The sequence below is a fragment of the Phyllostomus discolor genome, chromosome 10 (assembly GCF_004126475.2).
Source record: "Phyllostomus discolor isolate MPI-MPIP mPhyDis1 chromosome 10, mPhyDis1.pri.v3, whole genome shotgun sequence".
NCBI lineage: Eukaryota > Metazoa > Chordata > Mammalia > Chiroptera > Phyllostomidae > Phyllostomus > Phyllostomus discolor.
The window spans coordinates 87,619,505-87,639,577 of NC_040912.2; the positions used below are offsets into that span (position 1 = coordinate 87,619,505).

At 46.3% G+C, this 20,073-nt stretch overlaps 1 protein-coding gene and 2 pseudogenes across 1 annotated transcript; all 3 read right to left on the bottom strand.

Moving 5' to 3' along the window:
- Positions 1–6,026: 6,026 nt before the first annotated feature.
- On the bottom strand, positions 6,027–6,121 carry LOC114508238 (annotated as a pseudogene).
- Positions 6,122–14,541: 8,420 nt separating this feature from the next.
- Positions 14,542–17,656, bottom strand: LOC114507410 (sperm motility kinase 3A-like). The gene is made up of 3 exons (XM_028525245.2): positions 15,878–17,656; positions 14,998–15,147; positions 14,542–14,907 (listed from the first exon to the last, which is right to left on the bottom strand). Exons 1-3 carry the CDS (start codon positions 17,654–17,656, stop codon positions 14,542–14,544), a joined length of 2,295 nt encoding a protein of 764 aa, XP_028381046.2.
- Positions 17,657–19,688: 2,032 nt separating this feature from the next.
- Positions 19,689–19,783, bottom strand: LOC114508242 (annotated as a pseudogene).
- Positions 19,784–20,073: the final 290 nt, after the last annotated feature.

A 20,073-nucleotide genomic window follows, 5' to 3' on the forward strand; every position in this document is an offset into this window, starting at 1 on the left:
TCCAGCGGCACCCTCTTGTAGAGTGTGACCGCCCCTTGCACGCCAGACGCCAGCGCGCATTGGCACAGAGGTACAAAAACATGGACGACAGTCCTGGACTCCAGGCGGGACCAGCCCTGTGGGTGCGATTCTCGATCCAGGGCCTCGCGGTGGAGCAGACTAGACCTCAGAATTCTTAAACAGGTTCTTCCTGGATGTCCTCCCCAACCTTATCCTGCTGCCTTACGACTTTATTCCTGAGGGTATTAAATGGGATAAATCACTGAAATGAGAATCCCTATCTCAGGTTCAGCTTTAGGAGACGGGCATGTCTAAAAGTTTCATGGCACTGCAAAATGGTGCTGCTGGTGTTCTTGCTGCTGCTGGTGTTGCTGGTGCTGCTCCTTCTGCTGCCGGTGCTCCTGGTGCTGCTGCTGGTGCTCCTGGTACTCCTGGTGCTACTGCTGGTACAACTGCTTCGGGTGGAGAGGGAGTCTGAAGAGCCATTCGGCAGGGCCAAGCTGGGGTTGATGAGGGAGTCAAAGAGCCACCTGGAGTTCAGGACTGGGGGAGGTGAGGGACCCCAAAGAGCCATTCTGGATGGTCATGCTGTGGGTGGTGACGGAGCATGAAGGTCGTTTCTGCAGTACTGACTTGGGGTAGTGAGGGACACCGAAGAGACATTCTGGAGGGCCTTGCTGGGGGTGGTGAGGGAGCCCAAGGGCCATTCTGGAGGGTGGAGGTGGTGGTATTCAGGGAGCTGGAAGAGCCATTCTGGAGGAGTGGGCAACCCCATGCAGTTTAGCTTGATCTCCCAGTATTTTTTATTGTGCCCCTATATTGACTCTCCAGGATTTTGTTCACAATCTTATGTGGATTTTGGTCTATTTTTTAATGCTTTTTGTCCATGGAGGGGGAGGGCCAACAGCAGAAAGGTTTCTGGAAGAACTGCAAGGGCCCTTCTAAGTCCTTGCTGCCACCCTGTCTGTGGTGGCAGGAAGAGCCTTGCTTGCTGCTGCTGCTGGTGCTGCTGGTGCTGCTGGTGCTGGTCTTTCGCTGCCTGGGGTGGTGAGGGAGCCCAAAGAGCAATTCTGTAGGGCTGAGCTGGCAGTGGTGAAGGACCCCAAGGAACCATGATGGAGGGCAGGGCTGGGGATGGCAGGGCTGCAGGTGGCAGCCCGGGACTCAGGGCAGGAGACTCTCCTGGATTTGACACTCTCTTCTTTTATGGCCCCCTTCACTTCTCTACTGCTGGCGGAGACATCCACCCATGGTTCTAGGCTGGTGGTTGTGATGGCCACCTCCGGTTCCGTGGTGGCGGATAGGATAGCCAACTCCATTTCCAAATTGGTGGTTGTGATGGACACATCCACTTGTGAGCTTGCAGATGGTACAGCCAGTTCCCTTGGCACACTGGAGGTTGGGGTGGCCACCTCCGGTTGTGAGCTGGCAGGTGGGACAGCCAACTACATTAGCACACTGGTGGTTAGAATGGCCACCTCCAAGAGTTTGGGATGTTGAGGTAGCCAAAGAGCCATTCTGGAGTGCCGAACTGGGGGTGGTGAGGAAGCCTGAAGAGCCATTGTAGAGTGTTTACCTGGGGTTAGTGAGGGACACTGAAGACCCTTTCTGGAATGCCGAACTGGGGGTGGTGAGGGAGCCTGAAGAGTCATTCTGGAGTTCTCAACCAGTGGTGGTGATGGAGCCCCAAGAGCCGTTCTGGAGTGCTGACCTGGGAGTGGTGAGGGAGCCCAAGGAGCCATTCTGGAGTGCTCACACTGTGGTGGTGACGAAACTTGAAGAGCCATTCTGGAAGGGTCACTGGGGGTGGTAGGGAGCCCAAAAGCCATTCTGGAGGAGCGGGCAAGCCCATGCAGTTTAGCTTGATCTGCCCAGTATTTTTTATTGTGCCCCTATATTGACTCTCCAGAATTTTATTCACAATCTTATGTGGATTTTGTCTTCTTTTTTACTGATTTTTGTCCATGGAGGGGGAGGGCCAACAGCAGAAAGGTTTCTGGAAGAACTGCAGGGCCCTTCTAGGTTCCTCCTGCCACCCTCTCTGTGGTGGGAGGAAGAGCCTTGCCTGCTTCTGCTGGTGCTGCTGCTGGTGCTGCTGGTGCTGCTGGTGCTGGTCTTTCGCTGCCTGGGGTGGTGAGGGAGCCCAAAGAGCAATTCTGTAGGGCTGAGCTGGCAGTGGTGAAGGACCCCAAGGAACCATGATGGAGGGCAGGACTGGGGGTGGCAGGGCTGCAGGTGGCAGCCCGGGACTCAGGGCAGGAGACTCTCCTGGATTTGACACTCTCTTCTTTTATGGCCCCCTTCACTTCTCTGCTGCTGGCGGAGACATCCACCCTTGGTTCTAGGCTGGTGGTTGTGATGGCCACCTCCGGTTCCGTGGTGGTGGATGGCATAGCCAACTCCATTTCCAGACTGGTGGTTGTGATGGACACCTCCACATGTGTGCTGGCAGATGGGACAGCCAGCACCATTGGCACACTGCTGGTTGTGATGGCCACCTCCGGTTGTGAGCTGGGCAGATGGGACAGCCATCTTCACTTCCATGCCTTTGGTGGGGATGGCCACCCTGTGTGCCACACTGGTGGTGGGGACAGTCACCCTTAGTGCCATGCTTGTGGCAGGGACAGCCACCCTTGCTGACACCCTGGTGGTGTGGATAATCATCCTTGCTGCCAAGCTGGTGGCAGGGACTGTCACCCTCACTGCCGCATTGGCAGGTGGTCTGGTCAGCCTGTTTGTTTTCTGTCCCACTGCCTGGAGCTCTGGGTTGTGGAATGACGTCGTCTTTGGTCAGGCAAGGAGAAAGTTCTTACTCGCACTGTGTGGCCTCTGGTGTTCATTTTCTTGTTGTGTAGGATTAAATAGGTACCCATGATATTACTGAATATTTTGTGGCTACCGATTCCCTTATTTCCTCCTGGTCATACCCAAGCTGTTCCTTGTTTTCGGTGCAGTGAGCGTTGGTATCACTGCATGGTGGCTCATGGTACAACCTTACTTCCTCCTTTTGGTCTCTGTTGACCCAGGGGTCTTTTAATGGCGTCCAGAGTGGGCCCTGGGGGCGGTCAAAGGTGATGATTTTTTGTAGATGTGTGCATTCCTCAGAGACAAATTAGGGTAGGAGGAAGTGCCCTCTGAAGACCAGTCTCTTCACTTCCCCAAAGTTCTCCCCCTTGAAGGGGAACCTCCCCGTCACCATCTGGTAAAAGTTGATATCACACTGACACTCCAAATGTCGACCCTCACGCGGTCTTAGGCCTTGCCCCTCAGGGTCTCTGGGGCCATGTATGACACAGTCCCACAGAAGGAGCTCAGCAGGTTGTGTTTTACCTCCTTGGTAAACCCGAAATCGGGTAGCTTTATATTGTGGTCAGCATCTAGGAGGATGTTCTTTGGCTCAAGGTCTCTATGCACAAACCCCTCTTGGTGACAGTGATGTGAGGCAGACACCAGCTGACTAAAGATGGTCCTGGCCTCCTCTTCTGTCCGGGCACCATGTTTTCTCAGATAGTTGGATAACTCACCGCCGCTCAGGTATTCCATCACTAGAAAGAAGTTATGTTTTGTGTCCATGACTTCAAACAGTCTGGTTACATTTTGATGGTTTAAAATTTTCAGGCATTGAATTTCTCTAAAAGCTAGAGAGGAGCCCGCCTGTTAATGATTCTGACAGCCACCTCAGTGCCTGTTGCAATATGGCAGGCCAGCATGACTTTTCCAAAGGATCCTTTGCCTATTGTCCTCAGGAGTAGATAGCCACCAATGTGGCACTCCTCGTCAGAAGTGGATGTAAAGTCTTCAGGCATGGTGCCTTCAAAATAAAAATTAAAAAACTGAAAGAAAGGAAAAAACAAAAAAATAATGAAAAGAACAAATTAAAAAAACAAACAAAAAAGAAAGGAAGCAAAGCAAGTAGTTCTGATCCAATGGGTTACCAGCAACTCAGCTTCCCGGATAGTAAAGGACTAAAACCTCACCCCAGCCAGGAGCCTGTTTATATGGCCTGCCTTGTGCTGCATCACTGTGGTGCTTTGTAATATTGCAAGTGATGCTGATCTACAGTGGTTTCCTCACTTTTTGGATTCATGTCAGTTTTACTCTGGAAAAAGCATGGTAAATGGATCCCCCAAAAGCTCATTTTAAATGTGGGTGTATAAAGATTGATATGTACTTTATTAGAAGTGAAAATCTGTAAGGTGCAAATAAAATGAAAATCTGAAAAATCTGAAGATAATATAATTAAATGTAAATATAAAAATAATTTCAGCCCTGGCTGGTGTAGCTCAGTGGATTGACCTGGGAACTAAAGTGTCCCAGGTTCGATTCCCAGCCAGGGTACATTCCTGGGTTGCAGGCCAGAACCCCCGGCAACCGCACATTGATGTTTTTCTCTCTCTCTCTCTCTCTCTCCCTCCCTTCCCTCTCTAAAAATAAATAAATAAAATCTTTAAAAATAATAATAATAATTTCAATGTTCTCAGTTTTTCCTATATCATTGAATGATTTCTGTGTAGAATGGGCTTTTAATTTTGTCAATTATCTTTTAAGCATCTGTGAGGATAATCATACAATTTTTGTGTTAGATGTAATTAATAAAGACAGTGATACCTTGATGTTTCTTAATATTGACTCATCCTTGCAATCTGGGATTCAACACTGTATATTCCTGATTTTGGTTTTTTTTTAACAACCATGCAAATTATTGGTCCATAAGATTTCATTTCGTGTTTTTGCAGAAATATAAGTATGATTAGCTTGTCATTGTGTGTGTGTGTGAGAACTCAACAGCAAACCTTAATAATTCTAAAACAACAACTAAACGCACATACACACCCATGCCCTTTTATATCATCATACAAAACATTGATTGATTTTGTCGGTAAGGGCACAGAATGGGTTATGCAAAGAGAGGCTCACAGCTTAGTCTGGTGGCAAGGGAATAAATAGGAGTTTGAAGATTGGGGGTCAGAGGAAGGCAAGACAGGAGAGAGGGTCATGATCTAACAAAGTTGTTCCATTGTATTACACAACAAACACTCATCTAGTGTCTATTTTTACTGTTCTGGATGGTGGTGACGGCTTGATTGCATCCGCAGTCTCCCTTGTTTACACCTTCTGTACCCATGGCCTTGGACAGTCCCCTGGCACACTGAGTCTAAGGCTGTTCACTGATTGGGCTAAGCAAACTCCTGCAAAGTTCATGTTAGTAGAGGCTTTTAAAATGCTTGCAAATTTCGGGACATTTTTACATCACTGTGTCACTGCCATGAGCACATGCACACACGCTAACCTGCTGTCGGGGTTTGACAGACGTGGAAAGAGAAGCCAGGTCATTCCAGCTCAGGCCATCCCAAAGCAGCTGGCTCTAGTGCCAGCAGCCAGCTGCCCAAAGACACACGAACACACCTGGCACAGGCCAGCCAAACCCAGAGACCCACAGACAGGTGCGGAGTTACACGCAACTTGCTTAAAGCTACTAAATTGCGGGATGTGGCTTGTTAACCAACAACAACTAACTGATATCGTGGTGATAGAGCATGCCTTCATGGTAAATATTTTCAGGTTATAACATACATGATGTCAGATGGTGATAAATGCCATAGGAGTTTAAGAGGAGTGGGGGGATTTCCTTCACTACAGTTAAATTCGGTTTAGCCAATAAATATATCCTATTTAAAGAAGAAAGGAAATACAGTTCTCACAATTGCCTTTTCAACAAGTGAACTTTTCTCTGTAGCATAGTTTTTAGATTTACAGAAAAAATTGTCCAGGTAGCACAGAGCTCCCACACACACCCCCACCCAGTTTTGCCTGTGTTAACAGCTTGCGATAGGCTGCTACTTCTGTGACAGTTAAGGAACCACCACTTATAAATGACTAAGCTCATACTTTATCCAGATGTCCTTAGTTTTCACGTCATGCCCTTTATTGGGTGTAGAATCGCATCCTGGACACCATACTACGTTAGTGTTCCTGTCTGCTTATGATCCTCTTTGTTCTGCCAGTTTCTCAGATTTGCATGTTTTAAGAACAATTTCCATGTGTCAAGTCATCCTTGCACAGGGGCCATGCTAATCTTCACGGTTTCATTCCAGTTTCAGTGCATGTGCTACTTAAGCAAGCATGGATTTTCCATGTTTTTTTTAAAGATTTTATTTATTTTTCGACAGAGGGTAAAGGGAGAGAGAAAGAGAGGGAGAGAAACGGCAGTGTGTGGTTGCCTCTCACACACTCCCCTACTGGGGACCTAGCCCATAACCCAGGCACGTGCCTTGACTGGGAATTGAACCAGTGACCCTTTGGTTTGCAGGCTGGTGCTCAGTCTACTGAGCCACACTGTTATATTCAGCAAATGCAAGGACAAATGTTGGAGACTTTCAGGATATCAAAGATGTTGCTTTATTGGCCAAGTTTATCCTGTGCAGGGGTGAACTCTTAAATTGTCCGGACACACAGTACCCACAGGGGCTGCAGATGAAAGAGTCGCGCCGAGCGCTCACAGCTAGGTTCTTATATAGGGGTTTTGGTGGGAGCAAGCAAGCAAGCATTTTACAGAAGCTGATGTGGCAGTTAGCTATTTGCTTACAGAGACCGTGAGCGGGAACAGGGTAAAATTCAAATTTGTAAAACTAAACAAAGCATTGCTTATTTAGCAGCCCCAGGGGAGAATATTTGCAGGACACAGGACGTTTGCCTAACTACATCCTACACTCTCTCTCCCTTGTTAGTTCCTTTTAGCTACAATGCGATTCCTGTTTACTAAGGTCACATTTAGTTCTTAATTTTCTCGTTCCCAACATTCCCCCGTTTTCTTTTAAAATAAGTCAAACCATTGACTTTTATCACCTGGGAGGATGGTATAAGGCTGGGAAAGCACCATCAGTTTGACTACTTTTACTCTGTGTTTGATGTAGGCAAGAATTTATTTAGGTTGATAGGCCCTATAGTGATTGCTAGCAGGAGTATATCCCAAGGTCTAGTCTACTTTTTTTTTAACTGATTTTCTGGGTATTTGTCCTTTAAATTGTTATTTGGGGGACTCTTTGGCTGCACCCTCCTACAAATTCTTCCTTTCAGATATTTAAACTTTTCTTGTTTAAGCCACTAAGACAGAAAAGGGAAAATTAGTTTTAAAGTGAAGCTTACAGATTGCCTAAACTGCTTATTAACCTAACCATTTAGTTTAACCAAACCATTGAGCTCCAGGGGGTGATGATGAAAAATGGGCTTTTTAAGTGAGGCCTATATTGCAACCAATTACTCAGGTTGAGGTTATAGGCATACGCCCTATGAAAACAGAAGAACACACAGGTTAATTTACACAACAATCCCCAAAACAGTCTCTGTGCCTGTGAGACTGTCTTTTGGGAAGACACCTAGTTGCAAGGCCTTTCCTGCAATGACATTTAACAATGGCAATTTGATAGGTCCCTTATGCCTGTAAATTGAATATTTTTGGTGATATTACAAACAGTTTTAGCTTCCAAATGAAAACAAACTTTTGAGCCAGTTAGTTATACCATTTTGATATACAATACTGAGCATTATGATCTTCCTTGAACCATGATGTTTTTCCCTAAGTTTACCCTCACTGTCATTGAAGGGACTACATTTGAGTCCAGCTTTTAATTTTTCCTGTTCGTTTGCATAAACACACCAAGAGCAGCCTGGATCATCTATGATCTTTAAGTTTGCTTTGCTGGAACTTTCACAGGGAACCTTTAGATTGACTTCTTAGCCTGCCCCTTGCTTCTGTAGGCACAGAAGCAGAGCCATACATCTGCCATCTGGCTTTGCCTGTACCAGCTTGTTTTACTTAGATCCTTGAGGTTTCCATTGTGCCTATGAGTTCCTTTTGGCCATCTTTTAGGAAAGCAAACCTTCATTCCTTCCCTGGAAAGACTGCCATGAACTGCACAACCAACCAAAGTACCAGGCTTTTCTCGTGGCTTACACTAGCTTTAAAAGTCAATCCCAGTTCCTCAGGGCTTTCTGGTGATGACCAGAACCCATACATGCCTCCTTCAGGTGTGACATTCCAGTCAAAGTCTTGGTTAATAAAACCACTATTAACGACTGGTCTTATTGGTTTTATGCAAAGGAACCTTATGTCCTTACTTACATTTTTAGACTGCCAAATTCTGGAGAGATCAGGTAGGGAGAAAATACAAAGCCTGAAGGAAAATCTTTTCCCTTCTGATATCCACCAGGCTTTCTTAAAATTTTTACTTACACAGACCTTCTGAAACATTCACAAACTTTCTATTCTTTTCATATACTTTCTGATATCCACTAAGATTGTATCTTTATGCCTTATACCTTTCATTACTAACACACACCACATAATTTTTTAAAACGTTTACTTCCACAGACTTTCTGCAACATTCATAAACCCTTTATTTTATACAGCTTCTGATATTTACCAAGATTGCATTTTTATGCCTTATACTTTCTTTTATTAACTAACACCACATAATTCCTTTCTAAAACTTTTACTTTTTCCATTTATCTTTATAGTTTTTAACAGACTTTTTTAAACATTTACAAACTCTTTATTCTTTCTTTTATATACCTTCTTCATTTACATATCTTTTACTTTCCTATTTACTTTTCTACAGAGTGTGAAGTTTTAACCTTCCCTGGAATTCTTAATTTCTTTTTTAGAGCAGATACAGAGCAAAATTTAAAACACAGAGTTTCCAGAACAGTACACAGGTAGGGGCATTCTTTTGCACAGAGACATGCTTCTTCAGGGCCGGTCTTTTGGCAGAGACATGCTGCTTTGCCCATGGCTGAAGCACTTATCAGCCCCAAATAACCCTGCCTGGGTCCCGAGTGGCAAAGGCATCCTCCCCAACCGGTTACAGGCAACTTTTTCTAGGTCTTAAAGTACAGAAGGTTTCTGATTAGAAACAACACCAATGTTAGAAATCTTGCTCGCTTCTTACAAAACCAGAAAACAATTTAGGTTTCCTTGACTCCAGGTTTAAAACTTTCACATCCTTTACACATAATTTTTACATATCCAGATTTAACCATCAATCTCTTTTAATCCTGGTTCCTTTCCCACACTGGGAAGGACTACCCTTAAACTCAGTACTTAGACTCAGCATGTGGCACTCACCGATTCCGATTGGTGCCTCCGACAGTTCGTGGTTCCTCTTTCCCCCTCCGCCCGGGTCTTAGAGCGGTCGGGGATGTGGCACGGGAGTCTTCACTTAATTCCTAGGATTTTACTAACCTTCTGTGTGATTTCTTGAGTTGATACACACATTCACTCTCTTTCCATGAGACAATTCCAGTCTAGGGATGAAGCCAGGTGCACTTTCAGAGACTCAGAAGCCTGAGTGCGCTCCTTTGTCCACTTTAAAGGGCTATTATATTCCGGTCCCTTCAGAGCCTCACAGTGGATTGGCAGTGAGCCCAAAGCTTGGAATTCAAATGCAGCAGTCACTTGCCATTCTCAGGAATCTCCTTAACTCTTTCCTAGTGTTGGGAGGAGTTTTCCATGGATTTTTGTTGTACGGCCTGCACTTAGACTTTCTGTTTAGGGATGCCTTTCTCATTTCACTCACAGGAGTGGATCCCCTGGGGCTGCAGGAACTCTGACCAGCCTGCAGCGGTGTTAATACCTAGATCTTCCTGGCCCCTCTCCTCTGACCTTCTTTCATATGTAAATTCCTTTTTCTCTGTGCTATTAACTGACTTTGCTAAAATTGGTAGGCTTCCTTACTGCTGTCTTTAATCCCCTTAACAGAGCCCGGCAGATCAAAAGTACCCTCAGCGGGCCATCCTACATCAAAGGTGGGCCATTCTAATTGGCTTAGCATTTGCAGGAACTCAGAATCCGGCATAGCCTCGGGCCTGCCTCTTGAAATCAGAAAAATTCTTTAATAGACAATCAAGTGGGGAAAACGACCAACATACCACACAAACAAACAAGGCAACAAACAAGGCAATTTCACAAAGACACGAACCTTTGGATATACCTGACATGTAATACAATACACAGACAAACAAGGGTGTTTCATTTTAAAAAGGGAAGGGAACCTAACGTGACCGGTCACTACTTAATTTCCAAAACCAAATTCCAGGGGTGGTGTCCTGCCTGTGGAGGTCCCTGGGTAGTCGACTGGCAGCATCCCGCCTCTACCTCAGGGTTATTTGCCCCAGAGCCAAAACAGTAAATACTTACATAGCAAGAGCGGCGCATTCGGTCTACGAACCAAAACTCCCCGGCATCTCGCTGGGGCCTCCAAAATGTTATATTCAGCAAACGCAAGGACAAATGTCGGACACTTTCAGGATATCAAAGATGTGGCTTTATTGGCGAAGTTTATCCTGCGCAGGGGTGAACTCTTAAAGTATCCGGACACACAGTACCCACAGGGGCTGCAGATGAAAGAGTCGCGCCGAGCGCTCACAGCTAGGTTCTTATATAAGGGTTTTGGCGCGAGCAAGCAAGCAAGCATTTTTACAGAAGCTGATGTGGCAGTTAGCTATTTGCTTACAGAGACCGCGAGCGGGAACAGGGTAAAATTCATATTTTTAAAACTAAACAAAGCATTGCTTATTTAGCAGCCCCAGGGGAGAATATTTGCAGGACACAGGACGTTTGCTTAACCACATCCTACACTCTCTCTCCCTTGTTAGTTCCTTTTAGCTACAATGCGGTTCCTGTTTACTAAGGTCACATTTAGTTCTTAATTTTCTTGTTCCCAAAACACACCAGCCAGGGTGGATTTCCTGTGTTTTTGATGATCTTGACAGTTTTGAGAAGTTACGGTCAGATGTTTTGTACAGTGTCACTCAGCTTAGATTTTGCCTGCTGTGTTTGCCATGATTCCATCGGGATCCTATGTTACCGGAACACCACAGAAATGAAGTGCCGCTCCCCACATCATTTCAAGGGTACATATGATTAACACCACTTATTGCCGCTGCTCTCAATGTTGATCACCTGAGTCTGTGACAGTTTTCTCCACAGTCAAGTTTCTCTATGCCACTGTCTTCATGCTGCTGTTTTTCAACGGGACTTACTACGAGTAGCACAGAATGAAGGAGTGGGGAGACAGGGTAAAGTATCTACATGATGCATTTGGAATTCTTTTGAATGAGAAATTTGTCATTTCTTCCCCATTTATTTATTCAGTTATTTTTATAGCAGTACACACTCCTGATAATTATTTATATTTTGGTTATACTCCAAAATATAAAATATGTTGGCAATTGGGAGTTCTTTTAGGTAGTTATATGTCCCTTTGAGATACTTCTAGGGTGTGTGTGTGTGTGTGTGTGTGTGTGTGCGTGCTTGGGAATTTCTTTTCTGCCACTCCAAGCCGCTACAGGAGCATCTCGTATATTTTCTAGAATCAGACATTTTCCTAAAAAGTGGAATGTTGGTTCCTTTTATTGGAAAATGGTATTAGAAATGACGATTGAAGTGCTAGGTGTGCTCACTGCTGCTAGGGTGCAGTGGCTTCTAGGTCCTAGCAGCTGGCAGAGCAGACTGCATTCACAATGGCCTTTTCAGGAACTACACAGTGTCTATATGGTGAAGGCTTAGTTATTGTATTCTGACGTGAATAATTGCTGGTGATTTTCCTACAAGGGTATAACCTCTGCCGGTTTGTTATTCTGCATCCCAGTAACTGGGAAGGCATTTTATACCTTTAAGGAACAATCCTTAAAATTGTGTGTTCAGAAGAATTTCTTCCCCATGTATTATCTTTATTAGAAGTTGGTTACTGATTTATTGCCCGATAGTAGAACTTAAGATGCGGTCGAGGGTATAATGCTGGAATAATTTTCACCAATTCCCTTATTTGAAAATCACAGGGTAGGCTTGTCAACCTTAGGTGTAAAGTACGAGTAGGAGAATATTGAATGAAGAGTTTGGAACTGCATTTCTCTTCCCTTCCCAGGGACGGCCTATCTCCATCCCTGACTGTTAAGTTCTCTGGGGGGGAAGAGAAGTCTTCCTGCATTTATCGGCAGCCTAATGTGACACAGGGTTCAGCAAACGCGGCATCGAAGAAATACAGGTTGATCTCGTCTCCACACATTGCTCATGGAAACATCTCACCTGTGGAATAGAAAAACAATGATGGCGTCAGCTTCAAAAGAAACCAGTGAAATGCCAAGACAGATGCCCACCAGCACACTTCCTGAAATGAATTACAGATTGATGATGAAATTGAACAGAGAGAAGTTAATGTTGAAAAAATCCTTCATCTGTTGTTTAAGGGACCGAGGGAATGAAATACACCACTGGCTGGGAAACACGCACAGCAAGCCCTGCCCATCGATCATCCCATGTCCTGGGGTGCATGGTGCTACTCTGATTTCAGAATCCTGTGTTTCTTTAGTGAGGTCTCTGCTAGAATATTACGAGACATGCCAGGAAATCCGTTTCAGGACACTTAAGCTGTATGTGTATTAAAACGATTATGTACCTGTCCCTGTCAGAAGGCAAAGAGAGACTGGTTAAAGGGGAGTGTGATGTGCCAGCCCCAAACCTGAACTTACACTATCTTTCAGCTTGCTGCTCACACTCGTGTTTCCCAATGTAGGCCAAAGACATCCATGAAAGCACGACTTATTTACGCTCAAAAGTGATTGAACTAGAAAACCCATGAAATACCAACTCCCTCCTCCTGTGCTTGATGCACGAACACTAGGAATACTCATGGTTTCGAGGAGCAAGACTGACTGTGTGGAGGATCAGTCCGAATGACAAGATAGACTGTTCAGTGTTGTTACGCCCATAAAAGTGACCAGGTCAGCACGGGGATGCGGGAGGCCACTTATCCCTCACAGGGACTTCTGTCGGGGGTTTGTGAACTTTTCAAGCCTCAAGAGCAGGTGGTTTTCTTACCAACGAGTTGGCAAAAGTTATACTGGGGTTAGCAAGCTCAAGTCTGCCTTAAAATCACCACCAGATACATGGAGTTAGTGAATAAATAGGCACACGTGAGGACGTTAGAGGAAAACAAGTGTGATTTTTCCAAGCCTGGACTCCTAAGGCATCATTTTTAGGCATCAAACGTATGTTTCCATTTTTAGCCAAAGTGAGGACAACCTTATGCACACACCAAATCCTAAGATGTGGAGGATGTGGTGTTCTCTTCATGAAAAAAAGAACCTGTTTGATAAGAATTTGAACTACAGCAATCAATATATTTATTTGCAACATTTAACTCCTGAGAAGGAAATTGTAAACGCTTTTTGCTTTGCTTCATTTGGGACTTCAGTATGCAAGTGTATATACCGGCCAAACATTTTGAAATCGTGAAGGAAGTCTCATCTAAGCCTTCTTCCCCTCCCTTCCTCCCTTCTTTCCTTCCTGCCTTCCCTCTCCACTCCTCTGCAGAACAATCTTGCTCTGGAGACAGACTTGAATATCACAGCCATCTAAATGTTCTGCCTAACAAGCAGCCGTACAATCACTAGAATGTCCTCATCTTTGAAGGAAATGTTATTGCTGTGGATTGTGGTGTAACAAAGTATTCCATCCAAATAGAAATAACATTTTCTCCATGATAATTTCTAAGCCAAGAGAATATACCATTGTCTTTATATCAGTTTACCAAACAGGAGAACTTCATGAGGCTGAAACATCATCATAAAAAATGCCCTTATTGCTTCCAAATCTGTGTGGTTATATTGCAATTTCAGAGGCAAAAAAGGAAAATGGGTAAGGAATGAACACATGGTAATTGAATGGAGAGCGCCAAAAGTATTCTTTCCACACTTTGTTAGTAAATAATGGTGGGCCAAAGACTGCACGGTTTCAAGGAATCGACTATTTAAAAGAAAAGCAAAGAGAAATGAAGAGATTGAAGGTGAGAGAGAAAGTGATGAAATGGAAAGCAGAAGTGAGAAAAAACTTCAGAAAGCTTTTTCTTTATGGATATAGGAAGGGAAAACATAAAGGGTAAATACATTGAGAAGTTTTGGAGAAGGTACAGACAGTGGAGTTACAAAGAAGTATTGAGATGGCAGGAGAAATTGACCTCAAGGTATCTATGTAGACCCTAGAGTAGGTGGGGAAAACTTGAAAACTTTAGTACGAAGGATAAAAACTTGTGTAAGAAAAGGTACAAGAAAGACCCTAGAGTGGGTGGGGAAAACTTTAAAAATTTAATACGAAGAATAAAAACTCGTATCCAAAAGGTACATTGGATGTTCTTGGTGCCCCATGCCGATCCCCTTTACTGGTGGTAATGCACCCAGCCCTGAGTTCTGTGCTGGGGGCTGCCAAGTCCAGCGGCACCCTCTTGTAGAGTGTGACCGCCCCTTGCACGCCAGACGCCGGCGCGCATTGGCACAGAGGTACAAAAACATGGACGACAGTCCTGGACTCCAGGCGGGACCAGCCCTGTGGGTGGGATTCTCGATCCAGGGCCTCGCGGTGGAGCAGACTAGACCTCAGAATTCTTAAACAGGTTCTTCCTGGATGTCCTCCCCTACCTTATCCTGCTGCCTTACGACTTTACTCCTGAGGGTATTAAATGGGATAAGTCACTGAAATGAGAATCCCTATCTCAGGTTCAGCTTTAGGAGACGGGCATGTCTAAAAGTTTCATGGCACTGCAAAATGGTGCTGCTGGTGTTCTTGCTGCTGCTGGTGCTGCTGGTGCTCCAGGTGCCGCTGCTGGTACTCCTGGTGCCGCTGCTCCTACTGCTTTGGGTGGAGAGAGAGTTTGAAGAGCCATTCTGGAGGACTGAGCTGGGGTTAATGAGGGAGCCAAAGAGCCACCTGTAGTGCCGACCTGAGGGTGATGAGGGACCTCCAGAGCCTACTGGAGGGCCAGGCTGAAGGTGGGGAGGGAGCCTGAAGAACCATTCTGGAGCGCCAGGCTGAGGCTGATGAGAGTGTTGGAAGAGCCGTTCTGGAGTGCTGGCCTGGGGTTGGTAAGGGAGCCCAAAGAGCCATTCAGGGTGGCCAAGCTTAGTGTGCTGAGGGAGCTGGAAGGACCTTTCTGGATTGCTTACCTGGGTGTAGTGAGAGAGCCTAAAGAGCCTTTCTGCAGTGCTCACCTGGGGTGGTGAGAGAGCCTGAAGAGCCATGGTGGAGGGCCAGGCTGAGGATGGTGAGCAGCCAGCGGTGTCATTCTGCAGGGCCAGGCTGATGATGGTGAGCAACTGGATGGGTCATTCTGGAGGACCAGGCTGAGGATGGTGAGCAGCCGGAGAGGTCATTCTGCAGGGCCAGGCTGAGGATGGTGAGTAGCCAGATGGGTCATTCTGCAGGGCCAGGCTGAGGATGGTGAGCAGCCAGATGTGTCATTCTGGAGGGCAAGGCTGAGGATGGTGAGTAGCCCTTAGGGTCATTCTGGAGGGCCAGGCTGAGGATGGTGAGCAGCCGGAGGGGTCATTCTCCAGGGCCAGGCTGAGGATGGTGAGCAGCCAGATGGGTCATTCTGGAGGGCCAGGCTGAGGATGGTGAGCAGCCGGAGGGGTCATTCTCCAGGGCCAGGCTGAGGATGGTGAGCAGCCGGAGGGGTCATTCTGCAGGGCCAGGCTGAGGATGGTGAGCAGCCCGAGGGGTCATTCTGGAGGGCCAGGCTGAGGATGGTGAGCAGCCAAAGGGGTCATTCTGGAGGGCCAGGCTGAGGATGGTGAGCAGCCGGGGGGGTCATTCTGGAGGGCCAAGGTGGTGGTGTTCAGGGAGCAGGAAGTGCCCTTGTGCAGGAGTTGGGGAACCCCTTATAGTTTGGCTCTATCTCTCCAGTATTTGTGTTTACTGTGGCCCTATTTTGACCCTCCAGAATTTAATGGAGAACCTTGGATGCACTTTTGTTTTTTCTTTATGTTTTTTGTGCATGGAGTGGCAGGGCCGACAGCAGAAAAGTTTCAAAAAAGACTGTAGAACCCTTCTTGGTCCCTGCTGCCGGCCTTCTCCTTGGTGGGAGGAAGAGCCGTGGTTGCTGCTGCTGGTGCTGCCTGTCCTGCTGGTGCTCCTGGTGCTGCTCTTACTTCTGCCTGAGGTGGTGCGGGAGCCTGAAGAGCCGATTTCTATGGCTGAGCTGGCAGTGGTGAAGGACCCGAAAGAACCATGATGGTGGGCAGGGCTGGTGGTGGCAGGGCTGGACTCAGGGCAGGTGAGTGTGCTGGATTTGAGACCCTCAGGTTTAATAGCCCCCTTCACTTCTCCGCTGGCGTTGGAGACATCCACTCTCCATACCAGGCTGGAGGTCGTGATGACCACCTCTGGTTCTGTGGTGATGGATGGGAAAACCAGCTCCATTGGCTCACTGGAGGTTGGGGTGGCCACCTGTGCTTCGGAGCTGGCAGATGGGACAGCCAGCTCCATTGGCACACTGGAGGTTGGGGTGGCCCCCTCCCCCTGGGAGCTGGCAGATGGGACAGCCAGCTCCATTGGCACACTGGAGGTTGGGGTGGCCACCTCCCCTTGTGAGCTGGCAGATGGAACAGCCAGCTTCACCTTCATTCCTGTGGTGGGGATGGCCACCCTGTGTGCCATACTAGGTGTGGAGACAGTCCCCCTTGGTGCCATGCTGGTGGCACGGACAGGCACCCTCACTGGCACCTTGGTGGGTGGGCTGGTGGACCTGTTCGTTTTCTCTCCCGCTGCCCGCAGCTCTGGCATTGTGGGTAGATGTTGTCTTTGTTCTGGGGAGGAGCAAGGTCTTACACTCACCGTATGGCCTCTGTTGTTCATGTTTGTGCTGCGGAGGATTAAGTAAGTGCCCATGATATGATCGAAGGTTTTGTGGGCCACCGATTCCCTTACGTCCTCCTGGTCGTACCCAAGCTGTTTCATTTGTTCGCTGATCTGGGGGTCGATATCACCACACAGCGGCTCACTGTATAACTTCACTCCCTCCTTTTGCCCTCTGTTGACCCAGGGGTCCTTTATGATGGCATCCAGGGTCGGCCTCTGGGCGGGGTCGAGGGTCATGATGTTCTGTAGAAGATGTTGGCATTCCTCCGAGAGGAAATGGGGTAGGAGGAAGTGCCCTGTCAAGACCCGTGCCTGCACTTCCCAAAAGTTCCCCCCCTCGAACGGGAGCTTCCCCGTCACCAGCTGGTAAAGGACGACTCCGAGGCTCCAGATATCGACCCTCTGGCCGTCATAGGGCTCGCTACTCAGGATCTCCGGGGCCACGTACCACATGGTCCCGCAGAATGAGGTCAGCTTGCATTTCCAAAATTCTTTGCTAAGGCCGAAATCAGCTAGCTTGACATTGTTGTCAGCATCTAGAAGGATGTTTTCCGGTTTCAGATCTCTGTGCGCGAACCCCTTTTCGTGGCAGTGGTGTAAGGCAGACACCAGCTGTCGAAAGATGGTCCTGGCCTCCTCTTCTGTGCAGGCACCATGCTTTTGCAGATAAGTGGCTAAGTCACCGCCGCTCAGGTGTTCCACAAACAGGAAATACTGATCTTCCGTGTGACGGACTTCAAACAGTCTCATTATGTTTGGATGCGTTAAGTGTCTCAGGCACTGAAATTCACGAAACCCAAGGGCATAGTCCCACTTATTGAGGATTTTCACTGCCACCTCGGTGCCTGTTACAATGTGGCGGGCCAGCATGACTTTTGCAGAGGACCCTTGGCCTATTGTCCTGAGGAGTAGATAGCCACCAATTCGGCACTCCTGGTCAGAGGCGGATGAAACGTCCTCAGGCATGGTGACTTCAAAAAGAAAAAATCAAAATAAAAACTGAAAACAAAAAAACAAAAACCAAAATAATAACGAAAAAAAAAGAACAAATTAAAAAAAACAAACTAAAAAAAAACAAGAAGCAAAGCAAGTAGTCCTGATGTAATGGGTTACCCCCATTTCGGCTTCCCGGACAGTAGCGGACTAAAACCTCAGCCCAGCCAGGAGCCTGTTTATGTGGCCTGCCTTGTGCTGCATCACTGTGGGGCTTTATGATATCGCAGGTGGTGGTCATCTACAGTGGTTTCCTCAGGGGCTGGTTTCATGTCAGTTTTACTCTGGAAAAAGCATGGTAAATGGATCCCCCAAAAGCTCATTTTAAATGTGGGTGCATAAAGATTGATCCGTACTTTATTAGAAGTGAAAATCTGGAAGGTACAAATAAAATGAAAATCTGAAAAATTTGAAGACAATATAATTAAATGTAAATATAAAAATAATTTCAAAGGTCTGTTTTTCCTATATCATTGAATGATTTCTGTGTAGAATGGGCTTTTAATTTTGTCAATTATCTTTTAAGCATCTGTGAGGATAATCATACAATTTTTGTGTTAGATGTAATTAATAAAGACAGTGATACCTTCACCTTTCTTAGTATTGACTCATCCTTGCAATCTGGGATTCAACACTGTATATTCCTGATTTTGGTTTTTTTAACAAACATGCAAATTATTGGTCCATAAGATTTCATTCCGTGTTTTTGCAGAAATATAAGTATGATGAGCTTGTCATTGTGTGTGTGTGTGAGAATTCAACATCAAACCTTAATAATTCTAAAACAACATGTAAACGCACATACACACCCATGCCCTTTTATATCATCATACAAAACATTGATTGATTTTGTCGGTAAGGGCACAGAATGGGTTATGCAAAGAGAGGCTCACAGCTTAGTCTGGTGGCAAGGGAATAAATAGGAGTTTGAAGATTGGGGGTCAGAGGAAGGCAAGACAGGAGAGAGGGTCATGATCTAACAAAGTTGTTCCATTGTATTACACAACAAACACTCATCTAGTGTCTATTTTTACTGTTCTGGATGGTGGAGACGGCTTGATTGCATCAGCAGTCTCCCTTGTTTACACCTTCTGTACCCATGGCCTTGGACAGTCCCCTGGCACACTGAGTCTAAGGCTGGTCACTGATTGGGCTAAGCAAACTCCTGCAAAGTTCATGTTAGTAGAGGCTTTTAAAATGCTTGCAAATTTCGGGACATTTTTACATCACTGTGTCACTGCCATGAGCACATGCACACACGCTAACCTGCTGTCGGGGTTTGACAGACGTGGAAAGAGAAGCCAGGTCATTCCAGCTCAGGCCATCCCAAAGCAGCTGGCTCTAGTGCCAGCAGCCAGCTGCCCAAAGACACACGAACACACCTGGCACAGGCCAGCCAAACCCAGAGACCCACAGACAGGTGCGGAGTTACACGCAGCTTGCTTAAAAGCTACTAAATTGCGGGATGTGGCTTGTTAACCAACAACAACTAACTGATATCGTGGTGATAGAGCATGCCTTCATGGTAAATATTTTCAGGTTATAAACATACATGATGTCAGATGGTGATAAATGCCATAGGAGTTTAAGAGGAGTGGGGGGATTTCCTTCACTACAGTTAAATTCGGTTTAGCCAATAAATATATCCTATTTAAAGAAGAAAGGAAATACAGTTCTCACAATTGCCTTTTCAACAAGTGAACTTTTCTCTGTAGCATAGTTTTTAGATTTACAGAAAAAATTGTCCAGGTAGCACAGAGCTCCCACACACACCCCCACCCAGTTTTGCCTGTGTTAACAGCTTGCGATAGGCTGCTACTTCTGTGACAGTTAAGGAACCACCACTTATAAATGACTAAGCTCATACTTTATCCAGATGTCCTTAGTTTTCACGTCATGCCCTTTATTGGGTGTAGAATCGCATCCTGGACACCATACTACGTTTAGTGTTCCTGTCTGCTTATGATCCTCTTTGTTCTGCCAGTTTCTCAGATTTGCATGTTTTAAGAACAATTTCCATGTGTCAAGTCATCCTTGCACAGGGGCCATGCTAATCCTCACGGTTTCATTCCAGTTTCAGTGCATGTGCTACTTAAGCAAGCATGGATTTTCCATGTTTTTTTTAAAGATTTTATTTATTTTTCGACAGAGGGTAAAGGGAGAGAGAAAGAGAGGGAGAGAAACAGCAGTGTGTGGTTGCCTCTCACTCACTCCCCTACTGGGGACCTAGCCCATAACCCAGGCACGTGCCTTGACTGGGAATTGAACCAGTGGCCCTTTGGTTTGCAGGCTGGCGCTCAGTCCACTGAGCCACACCAGCCAGGGTGGATTTCCTGTGTTTTTGATGATCTTGACAGTTTTGAGAAGTTACGGTCAGATGTTTTGTACAG

Bases quoted from the DNA above. Each gene is read 5' to 3' on its own strand.
- LOC114507410 (XM_028525245.2), bottom strand. From the start codon at position 17,656: ATGCCTGAGGACGTTTCATCCGCCTCTGACCAGGAGTGCCGAATTGGT. The intron at 15,148-15,877 runs GTTCTACAGTCT...TGACCCATCCAG, and splicing joins GGCAGCAGGGACCAAGAAGG to TTGCTCACCATCATCAGCCT. The intron at 14,908-14,997 runs GTAAGCAATCCA...TACCAACCCCAG, and splicing joins GGCTCTCTCACTACACCCAG to GCCAGCACTCCAGAACGGCT.